The sequence below is a fragment of the Bombina bombina genome, chromosome 4 (assembly GCF_027579735.1).
Source record: "Bombina bombina isolate aBomBom1 chromosome 4, aBomBom1.pri, whole genome shotgun sequence".
Lineage (NCBI taxonomy): Eukaryota > Metazoa > Chordata > Amphibia > Anura > Bombinatoridae > Bombina > Bombina bombina.
The window spans coordinates 320085385-320112926 of NC_069502.1; the positions used below are offsets into that span (position 1 = coordinate 320085385).

Consider the following 27542-nt stretch of genomic DNA (forward strand, 5'->3'; position numbering starts at 1 on the left):
TTGTGTCATTATTAGGCTAATCTGGCTGAGCTGCTTGGGATAAAGCACTATATGGATGTTATGATGCTTTTAACACTTGCTGAACATACTGAAGTAACATCTGATGAACATGTCAGTGTCACTGACACAATATTTAACAATGTTCCAGTGCGGCTCTTTATATCCAAAAAAAAGACTGAGAAATTAATGAGAGCAAATATCTACATTCACGGTGGTGGATGGTGTTTAGGAAGCTCAGGTAAGTGACAAAAGTATCCAAAATATGTCATGTAAAATGTATATATCACTTACATATGACAAAGTCCATTACATAATTAATAAAGGGAAAAGAAGAGTAAAACTATCGCCACTTGTTGGAGGTAACAATGTTCAAACACTATAACGCTTCTTTTTTTTCATATTACAAGTTCAAAGTTATTTTTTATTACTAAAGTTATGGTCAAGGGTGAGCTAGTAAATGCATCTCCATAATAGACTTCTGTTGGGGTGCCCTGTAAAATTAATGTTGGACATAGCTCGAATGTTAAGCCAATGGTGCACTAGGCTAATGGTACGGTAAGCCAATGGTGCTCTAGGCTAATGGTATGTTAAGCAGATGGTGCTCTAGGCTAATGGTATGCTAAAATGATGGTGCACTAGGCTAATGGTACGCTATGCTGATAATGCACTAGGCTAATGGTTTGCTAAGACAATGGTGCACTAGGCTAATTTATATGGTAAGCTCATGGTGAACTAGGCGAATGGTACATTAAGCCAATGGTCCACTAGGCTAATGGTATGCTAAGCCAATGGTGCACTAGGCTAATGATATGCTAACCTGATGGTGCACTAGGCTAATTGTAAGCTAACCCAATGGTGCACTAGACTAACGGTATGCTAAGACCATGGTGCACCCTAATGGCATGCTAAGCTGATGGTGCACTAGGCTAATGCAACGGTAAGTTGATGGTGCACTAGGCTGATGGCATGATAAGCTGATGGTGCCCTAGGCTAATGGTATGGAAAGCCAATGGTGCACTAGGCTAATGGCATGGTAAACTGATGGTGCACTAGGCTAATGGTACGGTAAGCCAACAGTGCATTAGGCTAATGGTACAGTAAGCTGATGGTGCCCTAGGCTAATAGTAGGCTAAGTCAATGGTGCACTAGGCTAATGGTACGGTAAGCTGATGGTGCACTAGGCTAATGGTATGGTAAGCCAACAGTGCATTAGGCTAATGGTACAGTAAGCTGATGGTGCCCTAGGCTAATAGTAGGCTAAGCCAATGGTGCACTAGGCTAATGGTATGGTAAGCTGATGGTGCACTAGGATAATGGTACGGTAAGCCAACAGTGCATTAGGCTAATGGTACAGTAAGCTGATGGTGCCCTAGGCTAATAGTAGGCTAAGCCAATGGTGCACTAGGCTAATGGTACGGTAAGCTGATGGTGCACTAGGCTAATGGTACGGTAAGCCAACAGTGCATTAGGCTAATGGTACAGGAAGCTGATGGTGCACTAGGGGTATGCTAAGCTGATGGTGCACTAGGCTAATAGTAGGCTAAGGCTACTATTAGCTTAGTTCTTTGCTACATTATTAATAATAATTGTTTACTTCAGATATTGAAAAGCACAAAATTTTGCAGCGGTATTTTGGATTGGGCTGAAGCATGACATATAACGTCAATAGTGCTCCATGTGTTATGCAATAAAATAGTGCTCTATGCGCTATACATTAAAATAGTGCTACTTCCGCTATAAAAGAGAACACACTAAACATGTTTTATTGCTTTGTGATGCTTTGGTATATTTTATTACCGTGGTAGATGATAGCTGATAGGACAGTTAATCTAGCTTGGAAATTTAATAATCACCAGATATGAACTAAACCCCAAAGTACTTCTCCTCCTTGCCTGGAGGAACCTAGTTCCCTTCATCCCTCTTTAGGGGCTATCTTTGTTTTTGACTGATTGTCTATGGTTATGAGCCAGCCAGGGCATAGAAATTGTTGTGTTCTGAATTTAATTTTGCACACACACATACATGCAGACACACATACATACATATACACACACACGCAAATACAGACACGCACATACATATAAAGAAACATAAACACAGACACACTAACACACACACAAACACACATGCACATACACACACATATACAGAAATATAAACACACATACACACACAAATACACACAGACAGACACACACACAGATACACACACATACACTAACACACACACGCACATACACACACATATACAGAAACATAAACACACACACATATACATACACACACAAAAACACACAGACACATACACTAACACACACACGCACATATACACACATATACAGAAACATAAACACACACACATACATACACACAAAAACACACATAAATACACACAGACACAAACACATACACACTTATGCAGACACGCACACATGCACACACACATATATACACACATGCACACACATAAAAACACACATTCACAAAAACACACACGCAACACACCTACACACAAACGCACAAATAAGCACACACTAAAATAATTGGAAAGGAATATGTTTTGAATGTGACTGAGTTTCCTTTCTCTGATAACTGGCTCACAACAACAAGTTCTTTCCTGCTGCACTTTTCTATAGTGACATGTTAACAGGCAGGGTGGAGGGGTTGGCACCTTGCTCTCATCAAAAGTGTACTTTGGTGTCAAATATTTAAATTAATTGCTGCCAAATCCCTTATTTAATGGAAAGTGCATCATAGGTTACTGTGAATAAATTCTGCACTCCACCTCAAATACACAGTACTCAGATGAAAGAATGACACCATAAAAAGATTTATTTTTAATTTTATTTTTCTGTTTGCAGATGAGAATGTCAGATTCCCATTAAAGTGTTGTAAACAAGAATAACACAAAACTGTTGTGCCAAAAATGTAATGATTTATTTTGTAAAGTTCATCTAAGTAAATTAGGTAGACTTTTAAATGGATATTAATACCACTTTCTTTCATGTAATTAGCAAGAGTCCATGAGCTAGTGACGTATGGGATATACATTCCTACCAGGAGGGGCAAAGTTTCCCAAACCTCAAAATGCCTATAAATACACCCCTCACCACACCCACAAATCAGTTTTTTACAAACTTTGCCTCCTGTGGAGGTGGTGAAGTAAGTTTGTGCTAGATTCTACGTTGATATGCGCTCCGCAGCAGGTTGGAGCCCGGTTTTCCTCTCAGCGTGCAGTGAATATCAGAGGGATGTGAAGTGAGTATTGCCTATTTGAATTCAATGATCTCCTTCTATGGGGTCTATTTCATAGGTTCTCTGTTATCGGTCGTAGAGATTCATCTCTTACCTCCCTTTTCAGATCAACGATATACTCTTATATACAGTATACCATTACCTCTACTGATTCTCGTTTCAGTACTGGTTTGGCTTTCTACTACATGTAGATGAGTGTCCTGGGGTAAGTAAGTCTTATTTTCTGTGACACTCTAAGCTATGGTTGGGCACTTTTATATAAAGTTCTAAATATATGTGTTTAAACATTTATTTGCCTTGATTCAGGATGTTCAACGTTCCTTATTTTCAGACAGTCAGTTTCATATTTGGGATAATGCATATGAATAATTCAATTTTTTCTTACCTTAAAATTTGACTTTTTTCCTGTGGGCTGTTAGGCTCGCGGGGGCTGAAAATGCTTCATTTTATTGCGTCGTTCTTGGCGCGGACTTTCTTGGCGCAAAAATTTTCTTGTCATTTCCGGCGTCATACGTGTCGCCGGAAGTTGCATCCTTTTTTTGACGTTTTTGCGCCAAAAAAATGTCGGCGTTACCGGATGTGGCGCCATTTTTGGCGCCAAAGGCATTTAGGCGCCAAATAATGTGGGCGGCTTTTTGGCGCTAAAAAATTTGAACGTCATTGTTGTCTCCACAATATTTAAGTCTCATTATTTATTGCTTCTGGTTGCTAGAAGCTTGTTCATTGGCATTTTTTTCCCATTCCTGAAACTGTCATTTAAGGAAATTGATCAATTTTGCTTTATATGTTGTTTTTTCTATTACATATGGCAAGATGTCTCAGATGGACTCTGAATCAGAAGCCACTTCTGGAAAAACGCTTAACTGAGTTTCAGTTCTACCAAAGCTAAGTTCATTTATTTTAATGTTATAAATGTTTATCTTTAGCTATGGTTTGTAATAAGTTATTTTGTTATACTTTTACATGCGGAATCCATTAGTATTTATGCTTTATATATTTTCTTTTCTTACAAGAAATATTTAGAAGACTTATAAGAAATATTTTTCTGATTCTATGTTAAAGGCTTTGTCTGACTTCGTGCCTTCTAATAACATTTTTAGGTCTTTTTTTACTTCTTTTTTAATTATTGAAGTTTCAAATGACCAACAACATACTGATTTATCCTTCTCTGATGATGTTTTTTTCTCTTTCAGAAATTTTCTTCATCAGATATTGACACTAACAAATCTACTTTTTTATTATTTTTCTATTATTAAAGTACATTTGTTCTTTGTTGAAAAGGTGTTGATTATTTTGGATATTAAGGTAACTAGTTCTTTAAGACTAGCTGACATTATTTCTGCCTATTTATTTCTTCTGTGTTTTCAGTGGTTTTCTTTCCAAATTCCCTATACTAGGGAATGGAATAGGCTGAGAATTTTCTTTTATTCCTTCTTCAAAGGTTTTAAACTATATTCTTTGCCAGCAGTTAAACTCAATTTGGAGGGTTCTCCAATTTATTGGGGCTATCTCTAATTCTACTAATTATGCTATTGTTTCTATAGCAAAATAGTATTTATTTTCCTTTAGATAGTTGTATCTTATTTATGGAAAATTATTTAGTTTCAGGTACTTTTCTTGGTCCTGTGATTTATTTGGATATTGCAATTGCTTTATTTTCTCTGTTTACTTTAAGATCAAGTATCAGATTATGATTTATTTTAGCATTGTTAAGGGACAACATTTACTAGACTAGGTGCTGTTGCATTTGTCTTGTTGTTTTGCATTTATTGATTATGCAAGTCCACTGTATTGGCTGGTCCTTTAAACTGGACTATCATGCTAATAATTTCATTTGTGTCTTCATTTTATTGAATATTTTCGCAAATGAGGGTTAATCTATGTCTTTAGCTTTTTTAGCTAGAAGAATTTTGTGATTTTTAATAAAAAAATAAAAAAAAAATCCATATTTCTTTCGTTTTAAGATAATCAATTATTTGTTACTCTGGGCTTCAAGGTTGAGTTCTAAGACTAAAACTTTAAGCTTATACTGGTTTGGTTGTTCTTATTAAGGAACGAATTCCTGAGTTCTTTCCCAAGTAACATGTCTATAATTGGAGTTTGAAATCAGCTCCCTAATTTTGCGATGTATGTGCCGTATTCCAGCTTGGCTGGTAAGGGGCAGGTTAAGGCTTCTTTGAAATTTATTTTGTCCAAATTTCTTTGATTTTATTCCAGTATGGCTAACACTTTCTTTAACTGTGTTTCTGTCCTATATATTTTGGGTACTGTTGAAGCATGGCTGGGCACCCATGGGGTTCAAGCGCTGCTCAGACCTGGAATCTTCTGGGGTATTTCTTCCAGTTCCTTTTGAGGAACCGGGTTTTGGAGTTTTATTCAAACTATTTTGCCTTTTTATGGTCATTGATAGCATTATTTGTTTTCATTAGATACAATAAATGCATATTTTCATTTTTCTGTTTTCATTCAGATTATTTTCTGAGGATGCGGAATCTCATATGATTCACTTACTCTTCAGGACATAGTTAGAGGATCTTCTTTTCAAAAGCTCTTGATTCCCCACACAAGGGTCACCTTTTTTAGGTTTCCAGATAGTTTGTGTCACTGTCCTTGTCTCTATCAGACAAGGGATAATGTTATTGGGTTCCGTCTATCGGTACCTTTAGTCTCTATTATTTCCTTCAGTTGCTATATGCATAGAAGTTTTAGGTCTTATGGCCACAGCATTGGATTCAATTCCCTTTGCTCATTTTCCCTAGAAAGAACCTTTCCAGTCTTTTATAAGTGTTGTTTCTTCAAGAACATGGTTGGAGGATCAATTTACCAAAAAGTTCGTTTGATTCCTCAGACAAGGGTAACCTTTTTAGGTTTCCTGATAGATTCAGTGTTCTTGATTCTGTCTCTGACGGACAAGAGGCGTCTGAAATTGGTTTCAGCTTATCGAAATCTTCAGTCTCAATCTTTCCCTTCGGTAGCCTTATGCATGGAAATTCTAGGTCTTATGATTGCTGCATTGGACGCGATCCCCTTTGCTCGTTTTCACATGCAACCTCTTCAGCTCTGTATGCTGAACCAGTGGTGCAGGGATTATACAAAGATATCTCAATTAATATCTTTAAAACCGATTGTTCGACATTCTCTGACGTGGTGGACAGACCACCATCGTTTAGTTCAGGGGGCTTCTTTTGTTCTTCCAACCTAGACTGTGATCTCAACAGATGCAAGTCTGACAGGTTGGGGAGCTGTATGGGGGTTTCTGACAGCACAAGGGGTTTGGGAATCTCAGGAGGCGAGATTACCAATCAACATTTTTGGAACTCCGTGCAATTTTCAGAGCTCTTCAGACGTGGCCTCTTCTAAAGAGAGATTCGTTCATTTGTTTCTAGACGGACGATGTCACAACCGTGGCATATGTCAATCATAAAGGAGGAACTCACAGTCCTCTGGCTATGAAAGAAGTCTCTCGAATACTTGTATGGGCAGAATCCAGCTCCTGTCTAATTTCTGCGGTTCATATCCCAGGTATAGACAATTGGGAAGCGGATTATCTCAGTCGCCAAATGCTACATCCGGGCGAATGGTTTCTTCACCCAGAGGTATTTCTTCAGATTGTTCAAATATGGGGACTTCCAGATATAGATCTGATGGCTTCTCATCTAAACAAGAAGCTTCCCAGGTATCTGTCCAGATTCAGGGATCCTCAGGCGGAAGCAGTGGATGCATTGTCACTTCCTTGGAAGTATCATCCTGCTTATATCTTTCCGCCTATAGTTCTTTTTCCAAGATTCTAAAGGAACGTTCGTTTATTCTGCTGGTGGCTCCAGCATGACCTCTCAGGTTTTGGTATGCGGATCTTGTCCGGATGGCCACTTGCCAACTGTGGACTCTTCCGTTAAGACCAGACCTTCTTTCGCAAGGTCCTTTTTTCCATCAGGTTCTCAAATCCTTAAATTTGAAGGTATGGAGATTGAACGCTTGATTCTCAGTCATAGAGGTTTCTCTGACTCTGTGATTAATACTATGTTACAGGCTCATAAAACTGTATCAAGGAAGATATATTATCGAGTCTGGAAGATTTACATTTCTTGGTGTTTTTCTCATCATTTTTCTTGGCATTCTTTTAGAATTCCTAGAATTTTACAGTTTCTTCAGAATGGTTTGGATAAGGTTTGTCTACAAGTTCCTTGAAAGGTCAAATCTCTGCTCTTTCTGTTCTTTTTCACAGAAAGATTGCTAGTCTTCCTGATATTTATTGTTTTGTACAAGCTTTGGCTCGTATAAAACCTGTTATTAAGTCAATTTCTCCTCCTTGGAGTTTGAATTTGGTTCTGGGGGCTCTTCAAGCTCCTCCATTTGAACCTATGCATTCTCTGGACATTAAATTACTTTCTTGGAAAGTTTTGTTTCTTTTGGCCATCTCTTCTGCTAGAAGAGTTTCTGAATTATCTGCTCTTTCTTGTGAGTCTCCTTTTCTGATTCTTCATCAGGATAAGGCGGTGTTGCGAACTTCTTTTAAATTTTTACCTAAGGTTGTGAATTCTAACAACATTAGTAGAGAAATTGTGGTTCTTTCATTGTGTCCTAATCCTAAGAATTCTAAGGAAAAGTCGTTGCATTCTTTGGATGTAGTTAGAGCTTTGAAATATTATGTTGAAGCTTCTAAGGATTTCCGAAAGACTTCTAGTCTATTTGTTATCTTTTCCGGTTCTAGGAAAGGTCAGAAGGCTTCTGCCATTTCTTTGGCATCTTGGTTAAAATCTTTGTTTCATCATGCCTATGTCGAGTCGGGTAAAACTCCACCTCAAAGGATTACAGCTAATTCTACTAGGTCAGTTTCTACTTCCTGGGCATATAGGAATGAAGCTTCAGTTGATCAGATTTGCAAAGCAGCGTCTTCTTTGCATACTTTTACTAAATTCTACCATTTTGATGTGTTTTCTTCTTCTGAAGCAGTTTTTGGTAGAAAAGTACTTCAGGCAGCTGTTTCAGTTTGATTCTTCTGCTTATAATTTCAGTTTTTTTCATTATAAGATTTAAACTTTATTTTGGGTGTGGATTTTTTTCAGCGGAATTGGCTGTCTTTATTTTATCCCTCTCTAGTGACTCTTGCGTGGAAGATCCACATCTTGGGTAGTCATTATCCCATACGTCACTAGCTCATGGACTCTTGCTAATCACATGAAAGAAAACATAATTTATGTAATAACTTACCTGATAAATTCATTTCTTTCATATTAGCAAGAGTTCACGAGGCCCACCCTTTTTTGTGGTGGTTATGATTTTTTTGTATAAAGCACAATTCTTCCAATTCCTTATTTTTTATGCTTTCGCACTTTTTTCTTATCACCCCACTTCTTGGCTATACGTTAAACTGATTTGTGGGTGTGGTGAGGGGTGTATTTATAGGCATTTTGAGGTTTGGGAAACTTTGCCCCTCCTGGTAGGAATGTATATCCCATACGTCACTAGCTCATGGACTCTTGCTAATATGAAAGAAATGAATTTATCAGGTAAGTTCTTACATAAATTATGTTTTTTTTCTTTCTTTCATGATTCAGAAAGAACATATTTTAAACAACTTTCTAATGTGGTCCTATGATCTAATTTGCTTTGTTCTCTTTGTATCATTTTTTGAAAATCATACCTATGTAGGCTTAGGAGTGCCAATGCACTACTGGGAGCTTGTTGCTACAATAAAATTAAATTATATACAGCGCCAACATAAAAAGATACAAGCTCCCAAAATGAGATCCCTATAAAAGAATAGATATGAAGGTAGGAGGGAGCGCCAAAAAGGCTAAAGTATCTACATATACTAAAATATCAAGGTTAGAAATATATAGTTAAAAAAAATGCATTTATTACAAAAATAATTACATATAATAGGGTACCCTATACACAAATCAAAAGGAATAAAAGCAATAGTTTAGGACTAAGTTAGTCCTCATGATGTGTCCTTAAATTGGTGAGTAAATGTTATAACCAGTAATAACTGTTGCTATAAATGTGTCCAAAAAAGTTGACACCTGTAAAAACAAAATTCACATAGTGCTTTTGTTTTTACAGGTATCAACTTTATTGGAATCTTGGTTCATCAATTTTTGGTTCATTAATTTTTGGTTCACTATTTTTGTATATTTTTATTTTATTTTTCTGGGATCACTATCACGTAATTAGGATTCATTTTGGACACAATGGACATTTTTGGATACTTACAGAGAACACCCATATCCATTGCATCTTTTGGACACTTATTTTTTGGACACATTTATAGCCACAGTTATTACTGGTTATAACATTTACTCACCAATTTAAGGACACGTATCTTGAGGACTAACTTACTCCTAAACTATTGCCTTTATTCCTTTTGATTTGTGTATAGGGTACCCTATTATATGTATTTTTTGTTATAAATACATTGCACTACTGGCAGCTAGCTGAACTCATCTAGCTAGCCAAGAGACAAATGCAGCTAGCTCCCACTTGTGCAGGATATGTGTATATTCATTTTCAACAAGGGATATCAAGAGAAAGATGCACATTTGAAAATAGAAGCGAATTTAAAAAGTGTCTTAGTTTGACATGTTCTATCTGAATCATGCAAGTTTAATTAGGACTTCCCTATCCCTTTAATAAGGGTGTCATATAAAATATGAATGCCTTGTTTTTGCTTATTTTAAATGAAACTCAATCTATTTTACAGTCTTTAACTTGCTCTCATTGATGCTTTATATATATATATATCTTTTTTTAAATATGATCAGTAAGAGGCGGCATTACCCAAGTCACTGGATTATATTCATGGATGTAAGGTAGCGGCTGAAGGCCTTTGTTGCTAAGGCTAATCATTAAAGCTTTTTTCACCTATCATTTCTAGTATTTTGCTATTGAGCATTAGTGTCATTAACATATATAGTTGTGTAAGGGACATGAATCCCAAATGTTTTCTTTCATGATTCTGACAGAGCATACAATTCTAAACAACTTTCCGATTTCTTCTATTATCAAATATGTTTCATTCTCTTTGTATCATTTGTTGAAGGAGCAGCAAGGCACTATTAGTTAACTGAACACATCTGGTGAGCCAATAACAACAAGAGGCTTATATGTGCAGCCACCAATCATCAACAAATTCCCAAAGAGAATAGATATGAAGGTAGGAGGGAGAGCCAAAAAGGCTAAAGTATCTACATATGCTAAAACATCAAGCATGCTAAGGCACTGTGGCTGAGCTCTGTAGCAACCCAAGGGTTGCAAGTTCGATCCCCAATAGGGTCCACTCAGCCTTTCATCCTTCCGAGGTCGATAAAATGAGCAGCGCCTTGAGACCCTTAAAAGTGATTAGCCACGCTTTACAAGTACCCCATACATACATGCTGTTCCATTAGCAAAGGATAACAAGAGAATGAAGCAAATTTGATATTAAAAGTAAATTGGAAAGTTGTTTAAAATTGTATGTTGTATCCAAATCATTAAATAAAAATGTGGGGCTACCTGTCCCTTTAAGCAGGGCTTTATGCTGAATTTCTAAAATTGTCATATTGTTCTATGTTACCAAGATCACAAAGCCCTAGATATATTGTTTTCTCTACAATGTATGTAATTGTACTGATTTGAGCTAAATTATTTCAACAATTAAAAACCTGTTTAATTATTCTCTTGCAGCCATGAAGCCCTATGATCTCTTGGCAAGAATGACAGCGCAAAAGCTTAATGGAGTGGTTGTATCAATAGAGTAAGAGATGTTTGTTAGGCAAATGATAACACTGATGTCCTTGACATGTTTTTGGTAATAGCCTGTAGCCATTTAAGGACTGTGCTTTAAAAACTGATGTATTTTATTTATCTTAACGGTTAGAATTAAAGTTCATATTAAAGTGATGGTAAATTTGAGCGTTTAACAAACGCTAGGATTTAACATCACTAAAAATATAGCTGAGTTTAAAGGGACAGTCTAGGCCAAAATAAACTTTCATGATTCAGATAGAGCATGTAATTTTAAACAATTTTCCAATTTACTTTTATCACCAATTTTGCTTTGTTCTCTTGGCATTCTTAGATGAAAGCTTAACCTAGGAGGTTCATATGCTAATTTCTTAGACCTTGAAGCCCACCTCTTTCAGATTGCATTTTAACAGTTTTTCACCACTAGAGGGTGTTAGTTCACGTATTTCATATAGATAACACTGTGCCCGTGCACGTGAAGTTATCTGGGAGCAGGCACTGATTGGCTAGACTGTAAGTCTGTCAAAATAACTGAAAAAAGGGGCAGTTTGCAGAGGCTTAGATACAAGATAATCACAGAGGTTAAAAGTATATTATAACTGTGTTGGTTATGCAAAACTGGCAAATGGGTAATAAAGGGATTATCTATCTTTTAAAACAATAAAAATTCTGGTGTAGACTGTCCCTTTAAGTGATTAATTATAAAAAAAAAAGGATGCTAAACTCACTCTGACTGTGTCTAAACTCAGCATTTCTGGCTGCCCACGGGACAGCGCTCTCCTTCAATGGGGTGACGTTTGCGCCTCTAAACCAATAGCTGTGCGTGTCAGCTGACAGTGTTTTGTATGCTAGCACGGCTATTGGTTTAGAGGCGCAAATATCACCTCAATGGTAGAAGAGTGCTGTCACAGTCAGGCAGGGCCGGACTGGGACCAAAAAGAGGCCCGGGCATTTTAGGGCAAAGAGGCCCACTCCCCCCCCCCCCCCCCCCCACTCACCATTTCTTATTTAAAGGAACAGTCTAGTAAAAATTAAACTTTCATGATTCGGATAGGGCATGTAATTTTACAATTTACATTTATCATCAAATTTGCTTTGTTCTCTTAGTATTCTTAGTTGAAAATTAAACCTGGATAGGCTCATATGCTAATTTCTAAGACCTTGAAGGCCACCTCTTATCTGAATGCATTTGACAGTTGTTCACAGCTAGAGGGTGTTAGTTCATGTGTGCCATATAGATTACATTCTGTGAAGATACTTGTGAGAGGAAATATTTAAATTTATATTTATAGTGATACTTATATAGTAATAAAAATTATATTAATTTCAGTTACAGTTACAAAATGGTGCATGAATAGATGTAAAAATAAATAAATTAATAAATAATTAGAATTATCCTGTTTGACCTTCCTACCTGCTTTTCAAAAAAAATTATACCAAAGGAACAAAGTAAAATTGATAATAGCAGTAAATAGCACTAACACATTAACCAAACATCAGAGCCCATGAACTGAAATTAACCCCTACACCACTCAAGTAAACCAAAATACAACCTCCCCTTATTACACCTGCCTTTAACCCCTTGATCCTCCAATTGCCTTAGCCTCTTATCCCATAGTCACCACATTTATTTAACTGATCTATTCTAACACCCTGTACCCCATACCTCCCCATGACAAAATACTAATTGTGACCTGGCTGCCACAGCATATAAATCCCTTACTATCACCACCCCTAGTTTATCCCATAAGTTTAACTATAACAGCACCTAAGACAAACAGGTCATAGCACACAGTGCTGCTCCCAACTACCCGGGCCGTACACTCCAAATAAAGTACAACCTCTCAAGTACAGGATTACTTCTAGTAGACAAAAACATAAAGTCGTTGAGATGCACATTAAAAAGTTGTTGAGATGCACATTAAACTGTAACAGTACATACATGAGATCGCAGATCGATGTCAGCTTCTTATCAGACTTTTCTACTAGGGCTACATACAGGTATGGCATATGCTGGTACTCCTATCCCCTTCCCCATAAACATCAGGACGGAGCCAGGAACATCAGGAGGAATGCCATTACGCCACTACAGCAAATGTCTGACCGCAACATGCCATTGCCAAGGATGGAGAGACAAGACCTAGCTGCGGCTGTGCTGCCTGGCCTGCGCAGCTGTAAAGTGTTTCGCGCCATTAACACTGCAGAGTGCAGCAGCTCCACCTCACACTGTCAGACTCATGACCTCAGACAGAAAGACCGGTAGTCAGCGTGCGGCCGCAGCGCAGTCAGATTTGGGCCCCCAGCATCGGCAGGCAACATTACACTAGTGCGGCCGTGTCTGTGTGTTAGGGCTGAGCTCAGTAGAGTACTCAGAGTCAGTCTCAGACAGTGAGCAGCTGCGGCACTGGCACGCCGCACTGTATATTATGTTGCACACGCACAGAGTCACAATAAAATTTTGGGGCAAACAAAGCTAAGACAGAAGCTAGTCACAGGCACAGCACTCAGGGCGGCCCAGCACTCAGGGCGGCCCACCGGGCATATGCCCGGTATGCCCTATGGCCAGTCCGGGCCTGCAGTCAGGGTGAGTTTAGCACACTTTTTTAATAATTGATCACTTAAACTCAACTTTATTTTTATTGAGTGTTTGAATTGATTGTTAAACGCTCGGATTTGTCTCTCTTGTTGGCTCCAAATTTATATTTCTCCTCTACTTCATCCTTCTACTAGGAAAATATATATAAAAGGACAACTAAATACAGTAGAATTTAATAACTGTCAAATTAAAAAAAAATATATGTAATAGCACATATTTTTAATTTAAAATGAGCAGTAGAATATTCTCTGTCAAATTTCTAAGTTAAAGGGACAGCCTACACCATAATTTTTATTTTTATAAAAGAAAGATAATGCTTTTATTTTCCATTCTCCAGTTTTGCATAACCAACACAATTATATTAATATATGTGTTACCTCTGTGATTACCTTGTATTTAATCCGCTGCAACCTGCCCCCTTCTTTCAGTTCTTTTGACAGACTTGCATTTTAGCCAATCAGTGCTGATTCCTATTAACTCCATGTGCATCAGCATAGTGTTATCTATATGACAAACATGAACTCACACCCTCTAGTGGTAACAAAACTGTCAAAATGCATTCAGATAAGAGGCAGAAATTGGCATATTAACCTGCTTTCAACTTAGAATACCAAGAGAACCAAGCAAAATGTGTGATAAAAGTAAATTGGAAAGTTGTTTAAAATGACATGTCCTATCTAAACCATGAAAGTTTATTTTGGACTATTTTTTTTTCCTCTTTAATCCAAATTTCCCTCTCCTGTACTATGTGACAGTCATCAGCCAATAACAAAATGCATATATGTATATGCTGTGCATTTTGCACATGTTTAGTATGTATGAGCTGGAGCTTCACAAAGTGTGCATATATAAAGAATGTGCACATTTTAATAATGGAAGTATATTGGAGAGATCTATCTTAATCATGACAGAAAAAAATCTATGGCTGAGCTTACATTTCTGATACAAAAACTAAGCTTCAAATTATTAACCCTTGTGAAAAGTGCTTTCAGTTTCAATTTTGCTGTAGATGTATTCTGTTTTACAGGTGCACAAAATAGTTTTATTAATCTGTTGTTAGAACAGTGCACACTCTTTCATGGGATTCATAGAATGTTGTTATTATTTACTACACTCATGCTTTACTAGTGCTATTTAGTACAAGTGTTTTAAGTGAACCAGGCTGTGAGCTAACTTTTGATATTAGGTGCACAAATGTTTTGTCAGATGTTAAAGGAGTAACACCTTTAGATTTGTGAATAAAATGTTTATGTATGTATTATAAAACAACTTTGCAATACAATTAAATTATTTATTTTGCCCCTTTACATGTATTTTAGCTTTGAATACTGAGCAATTTCCAATGCTCAGAATTTGAAATGTATAATAACTTCTCAAGGCTAACTCTGCTACATATATGTCCCTAACAGGCTGTATCAGATAACAACTAATTTTAATTCTAATTTTATGACAGTCGCTAGCCTAGTTGTCTATGGACCAAGGCCCTGATTGGCTCCTCCAAATAAGGCAAATGGTGGGTGGAGTTTGATGTATGTGAGTGTGATAGTACAGAGCGCCTCAAATCAGGCTGGGTGGAGGGAGAGCTCGTGAGAATTAAAATGTTCAAGCTGTTATTACAGTGGATAAAAGCTTTATAGAATAAAAACTGGAATACCTGTTACACTATGCAAGCGTAACTCTAGGGGGCGCTAGAAGAAATATATAAAACAATCTGTAGGATAATACTGAAGTATAGTAAAAACAATAAAAACTTAAAAATAATATAAAATGATCAGATAATAATGTATAAAGACAAAATAATAATGACAATTACAGAAAAAATGAGACATGGACTCTCATCAAATGTGATGTGATCAATATAAACAGAAAATGCAGCTTAAAACAATATATAATAAATAAATAGTATTAAGTCTCTAATAAGTTCTTATCTGTATATGATATTGATGCTCAGGCAGTCCCAAGATTAGGAGGGCACTTCAGAGGTTAATTAGTCCTCCTGGGTAGCACATATATAAGATTCTCCCTTAGATCCAGAAGTCAGCTCCTTGTCACAAAACCAGTCGGGGTAAATACTCTCTCTGTGCAAAGAAAATCACAAAGAAAAGGGCGCCTCCTCGTGTGATATAGTTTGGACAAATGTAAAAATAGGTGAATACAGATTTTATACTCACAAGTAAAGCAGCACTCTGTTGTGCTTATAGAGGCAAACTGGGAGTTCACAGTGTCCCAGTTCACTGACCAAGGCAGTGTAACAAATCACTCCAGGGTAGATTTCAATCAAGCTCAGGCTCTCAGCAAAGAGTTAAAATACCATAGTTTAATGGTGCAGTAAAATACAATATAAAATGTCACAAATGTGACCGTAACAATGGATGAAAAATAAAAATGAAAAATTGCAAAAACAAAAAATAGTGAAAGCAATGCTTTTGTAGGTTGAGGATAGAAATACAGTTTTGGTTAAAAAAATTGGATGCAAATGACCACAATATATATTCCCAAGCTTCACCCAAAGGTGAATGTTTAATTCTCCTGATGGGGATACATTTCCTTAGTGTCATTTGTTTCAAACAGTTATAAAAAATGAAAATATGCTTACCAGCTCCTTGGGTGAAGCTTGGGAATATATATTGTGGTTCTCACCATCAGGACTGAAAAGGGATTCTCACCATCTAAAACAAGGTCATTTCCATCCAATTTTTTTTTAACCAAAACTGTATTTCTATCCTCAACCTACATAACAGACTATTGGATTACATTTTTATTATATTTTTTTGTGCACAAAAGCATTGCTTTCACTATTTTTTGTTTTTGCAATTTTTCATTTTTATATTTGACTTTTTGAGACACAATCAGATTTTTTTTTCCTAACCTATCAAGGGTTTAGATTCACTGTGTGTATATATTCACTGTGTCACATTATTGCCAAGTGTCCCTGTTTGCACAATTCCTCATTTTTATTCACTTGTCCACAAGAGTCAAAGGCATCCTCAATTATTGCCAGACCCTAAACTATTACCACACTGCGCAATCAATATCCCAAACATTATTCCAACATTATTTGATGCCACAAACATTATTTGATGCCACAATCAATACCATTGTATATTGAGTTTACACCACAATGACACATTTGACACTAAAGTAGCCACGGTATCAATTGTTTTAACAGTATAGATCATTTTTACACCATATCCATAGTCAGCCTATACTTCATCCATTGAAGTTGGTCTACAGGTCTAAATGTCCACATTGTATCCACTGCAATTGGCCAAAGGACACAGCCCTAACGGCCCATAGCTCCAGGCACCCCAATTAAGAGTATACATTGGTCAATTTCAAGAACATATTGTATCCATCTGTAATTTTGTACACTGTACATTGTGGATCCACAATTTTTTAACTATATGTGCATTTATTTGCTATTGTTATTTATTTATTTGTCCAGTTTTATTCTATAAAGCTTTTATCCACTGTAATAACAGCTTGAACATTTTAATTCTCACAAGCTCTCCCTCCACCCAGCCCGATTTGAGGCGCTCTGTACTATCACTCTCACATACATCCAATTCACTTCTTTGGGCTAGCTAGATAGCCGACGGTCAGAGCCACAGGTGGGACTATCCCTTTTGGCGCTATATCCCCACCTATCAGGTGGGTGGAGTTTGGTTAATTGCAGTAAAATATATGTCAATTTATTGTAAACATTTTAAGATTTGGCTGATATGTTATTCTATAGTAACAGAAATGTTGTGTAATTACAAAATGTTTACTATCCCTTTAAGTGTAACCCCTCCCCCATTCAATAATATGATAGATAGATATTTTGTGAGATCTACTTACATTAGCAAAAGTGCTCCTAGTAAATGTTATTACTCGACCCCCCCCCCCACAGCATATGTGCATATGCTGCTGAAAAACAGTAATAACATTTATTAGATGCATGTTTGGTAATGGACATATATTGCAAAATGCTTCTATTTAAAACTGAAAGTCACCCATTCACATTTTATTTGTGACCATTCTATTCCTTTAAATTGGTTGTACGGAGCATACCGTTTTAAACAACTTACCAGTTTGCTTCTGTAATTCATTTTGCTTAGTGTTTTTGGTATTCTTTTGTTACAGAGAAATCCTAGGTGAGCTCAGAAGTGTGTGTCTTTAGCCACCTAGCAGCAGTTTGCAACAATATTTATAGCAATGTTATACATAGTTGCAGACACTGCTGCCATAGAATGCTAAAGACACGTGAACACTCTTAAGCACCTAGCAGCCTAACTAGATTTGCAAAGCACATGTGATAATAGAAATACATTAAAATGTTTAAAATTGCATGGTCAATCTAAATCATGAACATTTGACTTTACTATCACTCTAAGGTCATTGAGGCCCTAAATGTCTAGTAGAGAAAGCCCAAAACTATTACCAACAACATACAACAGGCTTTATCAATGAGCTCAATGTAAGCTAAGAGCAAATTATCTTTTGTTTGCTCCTCTTAACTTTAATGGGAGCTGAAAACTTGGAATTAATGTGTTATAAATTTTTTTAAAATATTTACAATTGTATACAATATTTTAAAGATTTGTTTCAGTTATTACTTTAATAACTACAAATAATAAACAGCTGAATTTTATGAAATAATGAGTCTTTCTTTATCCATTTTCAAGCTATCGATTGGCACCTAAGGTTCACTTCCCAACACAATTTGAAGATGTGTATGATGTAGTTAAATATTTCCTAGATAAAGAAATTCTTGCAAAATATTCTGTGGATCCAAAGCGAGTTTCTATATCAGGAGACAGTGCAGGGGGGAACCTAGCTGCTGCAGTAACACAACAGGTAAGACTAACTGCTATTATAATTAATATTCAATTATTTGATATTAATCACATGATCTTTTCATTTACATTATTGGATATAATATTAATAGACCTCTCAAGACTGTGGCATTTTGATAAGAAGCCAACTTGTTTACAAATAAGGAATCCACTATATGATTTATCCAATCAGGTGAAACTAAGTATTATTGACGGCAATATAGACCAATCATCCTTGAGTACATTTAACAAATCAGAATTCTTTAAATAAAAGAAAGAAGAGAGTTTAGTAAACAATCCATAATATATCACTCCCAATGTTATGTTTTATAAATTTATATACATTATTAAATGTATTGTATAAACAACATTTCTTAAAAAGATGTATCCATAGCCAATATAATTAACTTTTTTGACATTGTTTATGGCCAATGATATTGTAAAGCTGAAACAGTCATATAAAGTTGTAACCATAATTAAGCTTAAAGGGACATTGAGCCCAATTTTTTTCTTTCATGATTCAGATAGAGCATGAAATTTTAAGCAACTTTCCAATTTACTCCTATTATCACATTTTCTTCATTCTCTTGGTATCTTTATTTGAAATGCAAGAATGTAAGTTTAGATTCTGGCCCATTTTTGTTGAACAACCTGGGTTGTTCTTGCTGATTGGTGGATAAATTCATCCACAAATAAAAAAAGTGCTGTCCAGAGTGCTGAACCAAAAAAACCCCTAGATGCCTTCTTTTTCAAATAAAGATAGCAAGAGAACGAAGAAAAATTGATAATAGGAGTAAATTAAAAAAGTTGCTTAAAATTGCATGCTCTATCTGAATCACAAAAGAAAAAGTATGGGTTCAGTGTCCCTTTAATTCGTCCTATTTTGTGTATATGAGCTAATTAAATGTACCATACATGTGAGATTGTTGAGCTATAAATCCACAATTGCTATATTTCTAAACTCCAGTTATGAATACCCTTCATATTTTATTGCATAGGACGAAAATACAAGCATATACTTGATATGCCATAGTTTATATGTGCTTTTAATTAATTATGGATTGGGAATTGTGTTTAGGCAGGTTAATTTTCAAGGAGAGGAACAACCCATGCTCAGAGGTTGCAGTTGTATCTGTAAGGGAGGGAACTTAGTATTATCATAATTATTATTTTTATCAGGTATTTGTAGAACGCTAACAGGTTCCGCAGCGCTATGAACATAGGTGGTATATAAAAAACAATTACAGGGATCAAATGGGTAGAGGGTCCTGCCGAGAGTTGCACTGTTGTACTCAGCTCTTATGAAGGTGGACTGCAAACAGCTGGGCTAATAGGCTTACATTCTATGGGGTTTAAGGGGATAGCAGTGGAGATAGGAAGGTTAGTGTAGGTTCTATGCATCCCTGAATACTAGAGTCTTCAGGGAGCACTTGAAGCTTTTAAAATTAGGGGAGAGTCTTGTGGAGCAAGGCAGAGAGTTCCATAAGATGGGAGCTAGTCTGGAGAAATCTTGTAAATGGGAATGTGAGGAAGTAACAAGAGAGGAGGAGAGTAGGAGATCATGAGCGGAGCGAAGGGGTCGGGAGGGAGAGTATCTAGAGACAAGGTCTGAGATGTAGGGGGGAGCAATGTAATTGAGGGCTTTGTGTGTCAGAGTGAGAATTTTGTGTTTAATCCTTGAGGCAAGAGGAAACCAGTGAAGGGATTGGCAGAGAGGTGCGGCAAATGAAGAGCAATGTGTAAGGAAGATGAGCCTGGCAGAGGAATTCATTATGGATTGTAAAGTAGCTAGGCGACAGCTTGGGAGACCAGAGAGGATCGAGTTGCAGTAGTCAAGGTGGGAAAGGATGAGAGAGTGGATTAAAATCTTAGTTGTGTCTGGTGTAAGGAAATGTCTGATTTTAGCGATGTTTTTAAGGCAGGCTTTAGCCAAGGACTGAATGTGAGGAGTGAAAGAAAGATCTGAGTCAAGTGTGACCCCAAGACATTGAGCGTGTGAGGTTGGAGTAATGATGGAGTTATCAACAGTTTTAGGGATATGGGGGGGTGGAGATTTTGGAAGAAGGGTGGAAAATAAGAAGCTCAGTTTTTGAGAGCCAAACTGACAGCTTCTAAGTAAGTTTTTAAACAGTTTTATACTGGATTTGTAAATCAGTATCTGTGCATCTTAATCTTTATAATAGTGTCAATTGCATGCAGTTATATGAAAATGAGTGTATACTGTCCCTTTAAAGAGGAAACATGTTTACAATACACTGTCCCTTTAAGCAATACATGGTAGTTCTAATCTCAGAGGGAGCTAAACCCTGCTCAGTGGTACAGAGCACAAACAGCTAAAATTTCAAGTTATATTAAAAATGCTGATACCTTTGACCAGAGCTCATAGTCATTTTACAAATAAAAGTATATTGCAAAGTTCATTAAACATAGCTAAACATTTTATATGAAAATGCTTACTATCCCATTAATTTATTTTACACAATTTGGAATTATTGTTCATTTAACCAGAATCACTGTTTTTTATTGCTTACTAAAGCCTTTATTTGATTTTCTTTCAGTTGCTCCAAGACTCTGAAGTCAATGTTAAAATCAAAATTCAAGGGTTAATCTACCCAGTTTTACAGAACATTGATTTAAACACACCATCTTATCAAGATAACGGGAACATGCCTCTACTTTCCAGGGAGCTTATGGTGCGTTTCTGGAGTGAATATTTCACTAATGATAAAGCTTTAAACACAGCAATGATGTCCAATAGTCACATATCACCAGATGAAGCAGATGTGTTTAAATTTGTAAACTGGAGCACTTTGCTGCCTGAAAATTTGAAAAAGAATCATGTCTACTCAGTACCTGCTCAAGGTCATTCGAATTTTGTTAAAAAATACCCAGGACTTTTAGACGTGAGAGCATCACCCCTTTTAGTAGAAGATGAAAAGTTAAAAGGTCTCCCAATAACTTATATAATTACATGTATGTATGATGTCTTACGAGATGATGGTGTCATGTATGCTGCAAGACTGAAAAAAGCTGGAGTCCAAGTTGAACATGCTCATTATGACAATACATTCCATGGTATTATGCTACTAAATACCTGGCCTTTTGATTTCTCTTTAGCACATCACATTACAAACAAATACTTAGCTTGGCTTGATGACAATTTATAAAATGTGCAAGTCAACCTGTGAATTTCTAAATCAAAAGTTGAAATACTTTAGTACACATCATACAACAACTATGCCTTGAAATCTTCATTCCACCCTCCCAGAATGCAATAGTTACTTTATGGGTTTTCACACTTTTTTTCTAGTGAAGATTAGAACACCCTATATTTTATATTTGCTAAACAATTAAATTACTGTGTGTTCTTATTTTGTAGCTTTGGCAGCAACAAAGGGATATTGTAAATGTATCCTGTGAAATTAGTTTTAATGGTTTTTTTTATGACAGCAACTATGTTTGTTTTTGTAAGAAACATTAAACAGATTTTGTAAAATAATTTGGGGTTCCCATGCATGTATTATGCTGAGTTTCCTGTACTATCTAAGGTGTGTTTGATTTTTTTAAGCATTTTATTTGATTTTACTTAATTTAATTTTATCTTTGTAAAAATAATAAATTAATTTTTCATGGTATTTTAAATCAAAGTATCTCTTTACTCTATATGTATATGTATATATATATATATATATATATATATATATATATATATATATATATATATATATATATATATATATATAATCTATCATATTCTTTATTGGTGTCCTATTTTCAGTTTGTAGCTTTTTTATTTTTTATTTCTATATTATTAAAAAGCATATACACATTGTAAATATTGTATTTCTATTGATTTCATGCAAATAAATGTTGTAAAAAAAAAAATATATATATATCTTTTTTTTGTCGTCCAGAACAGAATAATTTGCTATTTAAGAGCCTTGAAAAATATATGGGCTAATTAATCAATTATATTATTAGTATTACAGAGAGTTTTATTTTTAATACTTGCATTTTTGTTGTATAGTTGATGTTTTTTTTTTTTACTTTTTGTGTTGATCAAGTCTATGTCCACCTGGGCAAAGTTAATCTAAAACTGCAGTACCTACCTCTAATGAAAGAAACATTCAAAACATTGTTATACAGGTTTTATATTAAAAATAGAAATATAGCAGTAAGTGCATGTATCATCATGTTGAGGCGTCTATTGGAATATATTTCACAATATAGTTGTACCCCTGGTAGCACACATATTAAAACAATCACTAAAACATGGCCCATTCCACATAACAAGGATGCCAATTCTCATAAAGAAAAACAAATGACAGAAAGCTAAACAAACTAAAATATAACCATGGCTATAACAATTTATTTAATAAATCTTGTGGTTAATTAACTAAGAATAACATATTATTTTCAGCCTTCCATAACAGTATTCATCCTTAGGTCATCAGCCCTACACACTGTAAATCACATGCCACATATGCCATCCATAATCTGCTCCACAGCAGACAAACTGAATGAAAACAAAGTATGCCGGAGGCTGACTCTGCTGTTTTCAGCTCTAGGGGGGAATGTCTCAGACAGTCAGCAAAAGGTTTTTAGATCAGATTTCTTTACCTCCTAAAAAACTCCTGAACTCAGAGGGAGCCCCAGCAGCTGACCTGCAGCCTTCCCTGCCCCCACACCATGTGATGTTGTCTTGGTGCCTGCTGATGTGATGTGTTTAGGGAGAAAAACTGTGTGATAGGACCATGTAAAATGAGTGTTGCATTTCTATATTCCTTAATTATCCTAAACACCAGTTACTCCCTTGTGTAAACAGAGGGACATTATATAAAAATCAGTTGTTTTTTTCCCATCATCTCTTTTGATCACTTTTCATATTTTAGATTTTAACATTCTAATATATTTATCCATTTATTTTTTTCCATTTGCATAGTCGTCCTTTGCTTTGTGTGAAAGGGACATTCTGGTGGAATTTTAAAAACACATTTTATATTCTTTTTTTGTTTCTAGCAAAGAGCTATCACTGCTTATGTTAGAATGTTTACTGTGGACATGACCTGCAGAACATGCACTGTATTCTCCACCAGTAACACGGCTAGTGAAAGTATATTTCATAAATATTTATAACAGTATTTAAATAGCACTTCATTTAAAATGTATCTAGGAGGTCCCTTTATTTGCTTGTTGTATTTCTTGAATTATATGCAAACGTAAAATAAAAATGTCAGTTTTACTGAATCTTTAACACTTTCTATTGACCCTCACTTGTTAGAAAGTATTTCTTTATTTTTTGTTTGAAGTACAAATGTATTTAACCAAAATTAAACTTTTAAATGTATCCTCTGTATTGTAATTTGAAATCACTCCAAACAGTGGTGCATTATTTAATTTTTTTGTGCTGCCCTAGGCACTGGGGAGTCTGCTGCCTCAAATCAAATCTTTATCCCCAACAGTTCTATTTTTTTTAATTAAGGTACAGACAAGACATGTGCATTTCGTTTCGGCCAAATTTTGGCTGATTCTGAAATTCTAATGCATCCGAATTTCCGAATCGATACCATAACTAAAATCCTGAAAATTTCCGAAAATTAATAAATCAGTTTCTGAATTTTCAGGTCCATTCTTTATTCATATTCGGAATGTTTCATTGTTCTAATCTAAACCGCAGTTCCCCGACATCGCCGACACTAACTAAATCACTAAATAATCCTATTAACCCCTAAACCGCTGTTTCCCGACATCGCCTAAATTAACTAAACCTATTAACCCCTAAACCACCATTCTTAAACATCGTCAAAACTAACTAAACCTATTAACCCCTAAACCGCAGTTCCCCGACATCGTTGACACAAACTAAACCTATTAACCCCTAAACCGCAGTTCCCAGATAACGCCGACACAAACTAAACCTATTAACCCCTAAACTGCAGTTCCCAGACAACGCCAACACAAAATAAACCTTTTAACACCTAACCGCAGTTCCCAAACATCGGCGACACTACTTAAACCTTTTAACCCCTAAACCGCAGTTCCCTGACATCGCCGACACTAACTAAATCTATTAACCCATAAACAGCATTCCCACTACATTGCCGACACTAACTAAACCAATTAACCCCTAAACCGCCATACACCCACATCGCCAACACTAAATAAACCTATTAACCCCTAAACCACCGGCCCCCACATCGCAACAACCTAAATTATACTATATTAACCTCAAAAACTAACACCCCTAACTGAAACATAATTAAAATAGACCTAAATTAAAGTTACAATTATTAACTAACTACTTATTTAAAAATAAATACAAACTTACCTGTGAAATAAAAATAAAACCTAAGCTTACACTAAAACCTAACATTACTAAAAATAAAAAAAACTAACATTACAAAAATAAAAAACCTAACATTACAAAAAATAACAAACAAAATGATCCAAAATAATAAAAATTATTCCTATTTAGTGATGTCGCGAACTTAAAATTTTCGGTTCGCGAATGGCGGACTCGAACTTCCGGTATTGTTCGCGAACCCGCGAACCGCCGTTGAATTCAATAGGCAGGCAAATTTTAAAATCTACAAGGACTTTTTCTGGCCACAATAGTGATGGAAAAGTTGTTTCAAGGTTACTAACACCTGGACTGTGGCATGCTGGAGGGGGATCCCTGGCAAAACTCCCATGTAAAATTACATAGTTTATGCAGAGTCTGCTTTTAACCCATAAAGGGCCTAAATCACCTAACATTCCCAAATTGTTTGCAATAACGTGCTTTAAAACATCAGTAATGATGTCGTATCTATCAGGTAGTGTAAGGGTTACGGCCGCATCACAGTGACAGAGCAAACTCCAAGTGTAACGAACCGCAATCAACTGCAAACAGTCCACTTGCGGAACCACGAGATAGGTAGATTTGATAGATAGATAGATAGATACATAGATTACATAGCTCAATCGATGCAATATACATACGATCGATACACTGTACATAGCTCAATAGATGCAATATACATTTGATAGATACGCATTACATTGATCAATAGATACAATATACATTTGATAGATACGAATGTTATCGAATCAAAGATGCAATATACATTTTATAGATACGAATGACATCAACCAAAATATGTAATATACATTTTATAGATACGAATTACATCGATCAAAAGATGCAATGTACATTTGATCGATACGTTTGTTAGTTCGATTGATTTGATATATAAATAAATGGATTTGAAATATATATAATTTCCCTGACAGAGTATAACAATAAGACATGTGGTCTGTGACCCGTAGTGTGTAAAGTAGTACTATTCTTAACATTTTACTACAACCTGTTACTCCCCCAATCGGTTGAGGTCTATATGGCCTTCATTTTTTGAACTGGGAGATGGAAGAAGATGATTGTTCTGTCCTCCTACTTCAAATTTGTCAGAAACACAAGTGGCTGTCTCCAAACAGTCAGGACAGAAGATAGATAGATAGATAGATAGATAGGATAGATAGATATACATAGATTGATAGTTAGATAGAATCGACAGAAGAAAAATAGATAGATTTTTTAGATATATAATTACCATGATAAAGTCTAATAATTAAACAAGCGGTCTTGGACCCAACTAGGTTGTGTTAAGTAGTACTATTCTTTGCACTTTCAGCCCTGTAACTCCCCCTATTGGTGGAGGTCTATATGGCGGTTATGATTACCCTGACAAAGTATAACAAGACACGCGTTCTGGAACCCATGGTAATTTTGTTGTGTTAAGTAAAACTTTTCTTATCACTTGAATCCCTCTTACCCACCCTTTTGTTGGAGTTCTATATGGCCTGCATGATTACCCTGACAAAGTATAATAAGAAAACATCTGGTCTGGGACCCATGGTAACTAGGTTGTGTTTTAAGTAGTACCATTCTTAGCACTCTAATCTCTGTAACTCCCCCTATTTGGGGAGGTCTATACGGCCTGGATGATTACCCATACAAAATATAATAATAAGACATCTGCTCTGGGTCTTGGACCCATGTTAACTATGTTGTGTAGTACTATTCTTAGAACTGTAATCCCTGTTACTCCCCCTATCAAGGGCAGTCTATATGGCCTGCATGTTTACCCTGACAAAGTATAACAACAAGACACACGGTGTTGGACCCATGGTAACTAGCTTGTGTTAATTAGTACTTTTCTTAGCACTTTAATCCCTGTTACCCCCCCTATCGGGGGAGGTCTATATGGCCTGCCTGATTACCCTGAAAAAATATAATAATAAGACATGCGGTCTGGGACCCATGTTAACTAGGTTGTGTTTTAAGTAGTACCATTCTTAGCACTCTAATCTCTGTAACTCCCCCTATTTGGGGAGGTCTATACGGCCTGGATGATTACCCATACAAAATATAATAATAAGATATCTGCTCTGGGTCTTGGACCCATGTTAACTATGTTGTGTTAAGTAGTAATGTCCTTAGCATTTTAATAGCTGTTACTCACCCTATCGGTGGCGGTCTATATGGCCTGCATGATTACCCTTACAAAATATAATAACAAAACATGCGGTCTGGGACCCATGGTAACTAGTTTGTTTTAAGTAGTAATTTCCTTTGCATTTTAATACCTGTTAGGGGAGGTCTATATGGCCTGCATGATTACCCTTACAAAGTATAATAACAAAACATGCGGTCTGGGACCCATGGTAACTAGGTTGTGTTAAGTATTACTCTTCTTAGCATTTTAATACCTGTTACTCACCCTATCGTGGGAGGTCTATACGGCCTGCATGATTATCCATACAAAATATAAAAAGACATCTGCTCTGGGTCTGTGACCCATGGTAACTAGGTTGTGTTAATTTGTACTGTTCTTAGCATTTTACTACCTGTTACACCCTTTTGGAGGAGGTCTATATGGCCTGAATGATTACCCTGACAAAGTATAACATCAAGACACGCGGTGTGGGACTTATGGTAACTAGCTTGTGTTAATTAGTACTGTTCTTAGCATTTTAATACCTGTTACTCACCCTATCGGTGGAGGTCTATATGGCCTGCATGATTACCCTTACAAAATAGAATAACAAGACATGCGGTCTGGCACCCATGGTAACTAGGTTGTGTAAAGTAGTACTCTTCTTAGCATTTT

General features: G+C 36.1%; 1 protein-coding gene across 1 annotated transcript in view; it reads left to right on the plus strand.

The window, feature by feature from the left end:
• Positions 1 to 21892, plus strand: part of AADAC (arylacetamide deacetylase) — a 56962-nt gene extending 35070 nt beyond the window's left edge. The window contains exons 2-5 of the mRNA XM_053710044.1: positions 16 to 238; positions 10921 to 10990; positions 18244 to 18415; positions 20952 to 21892. Of these exons, the coding sequence (XP_053566019.1) occupies positions 16 to 238; positions 10921 to 10990; positions 18244 to 18415; positions 20952 to 21560 (1074 nt within the window). The 3' untranslated portion in view covers positions 21561 to 21892. The remainder of the gene's footprint in view (positions 1 to 15; positions 239 to 10920; positions 10991 to 18243; positions 18416 to 20951) is intronic.
• The last annotated feature ends 5650 nt before the right edge of the window (positions 21893 to 27542 follow it).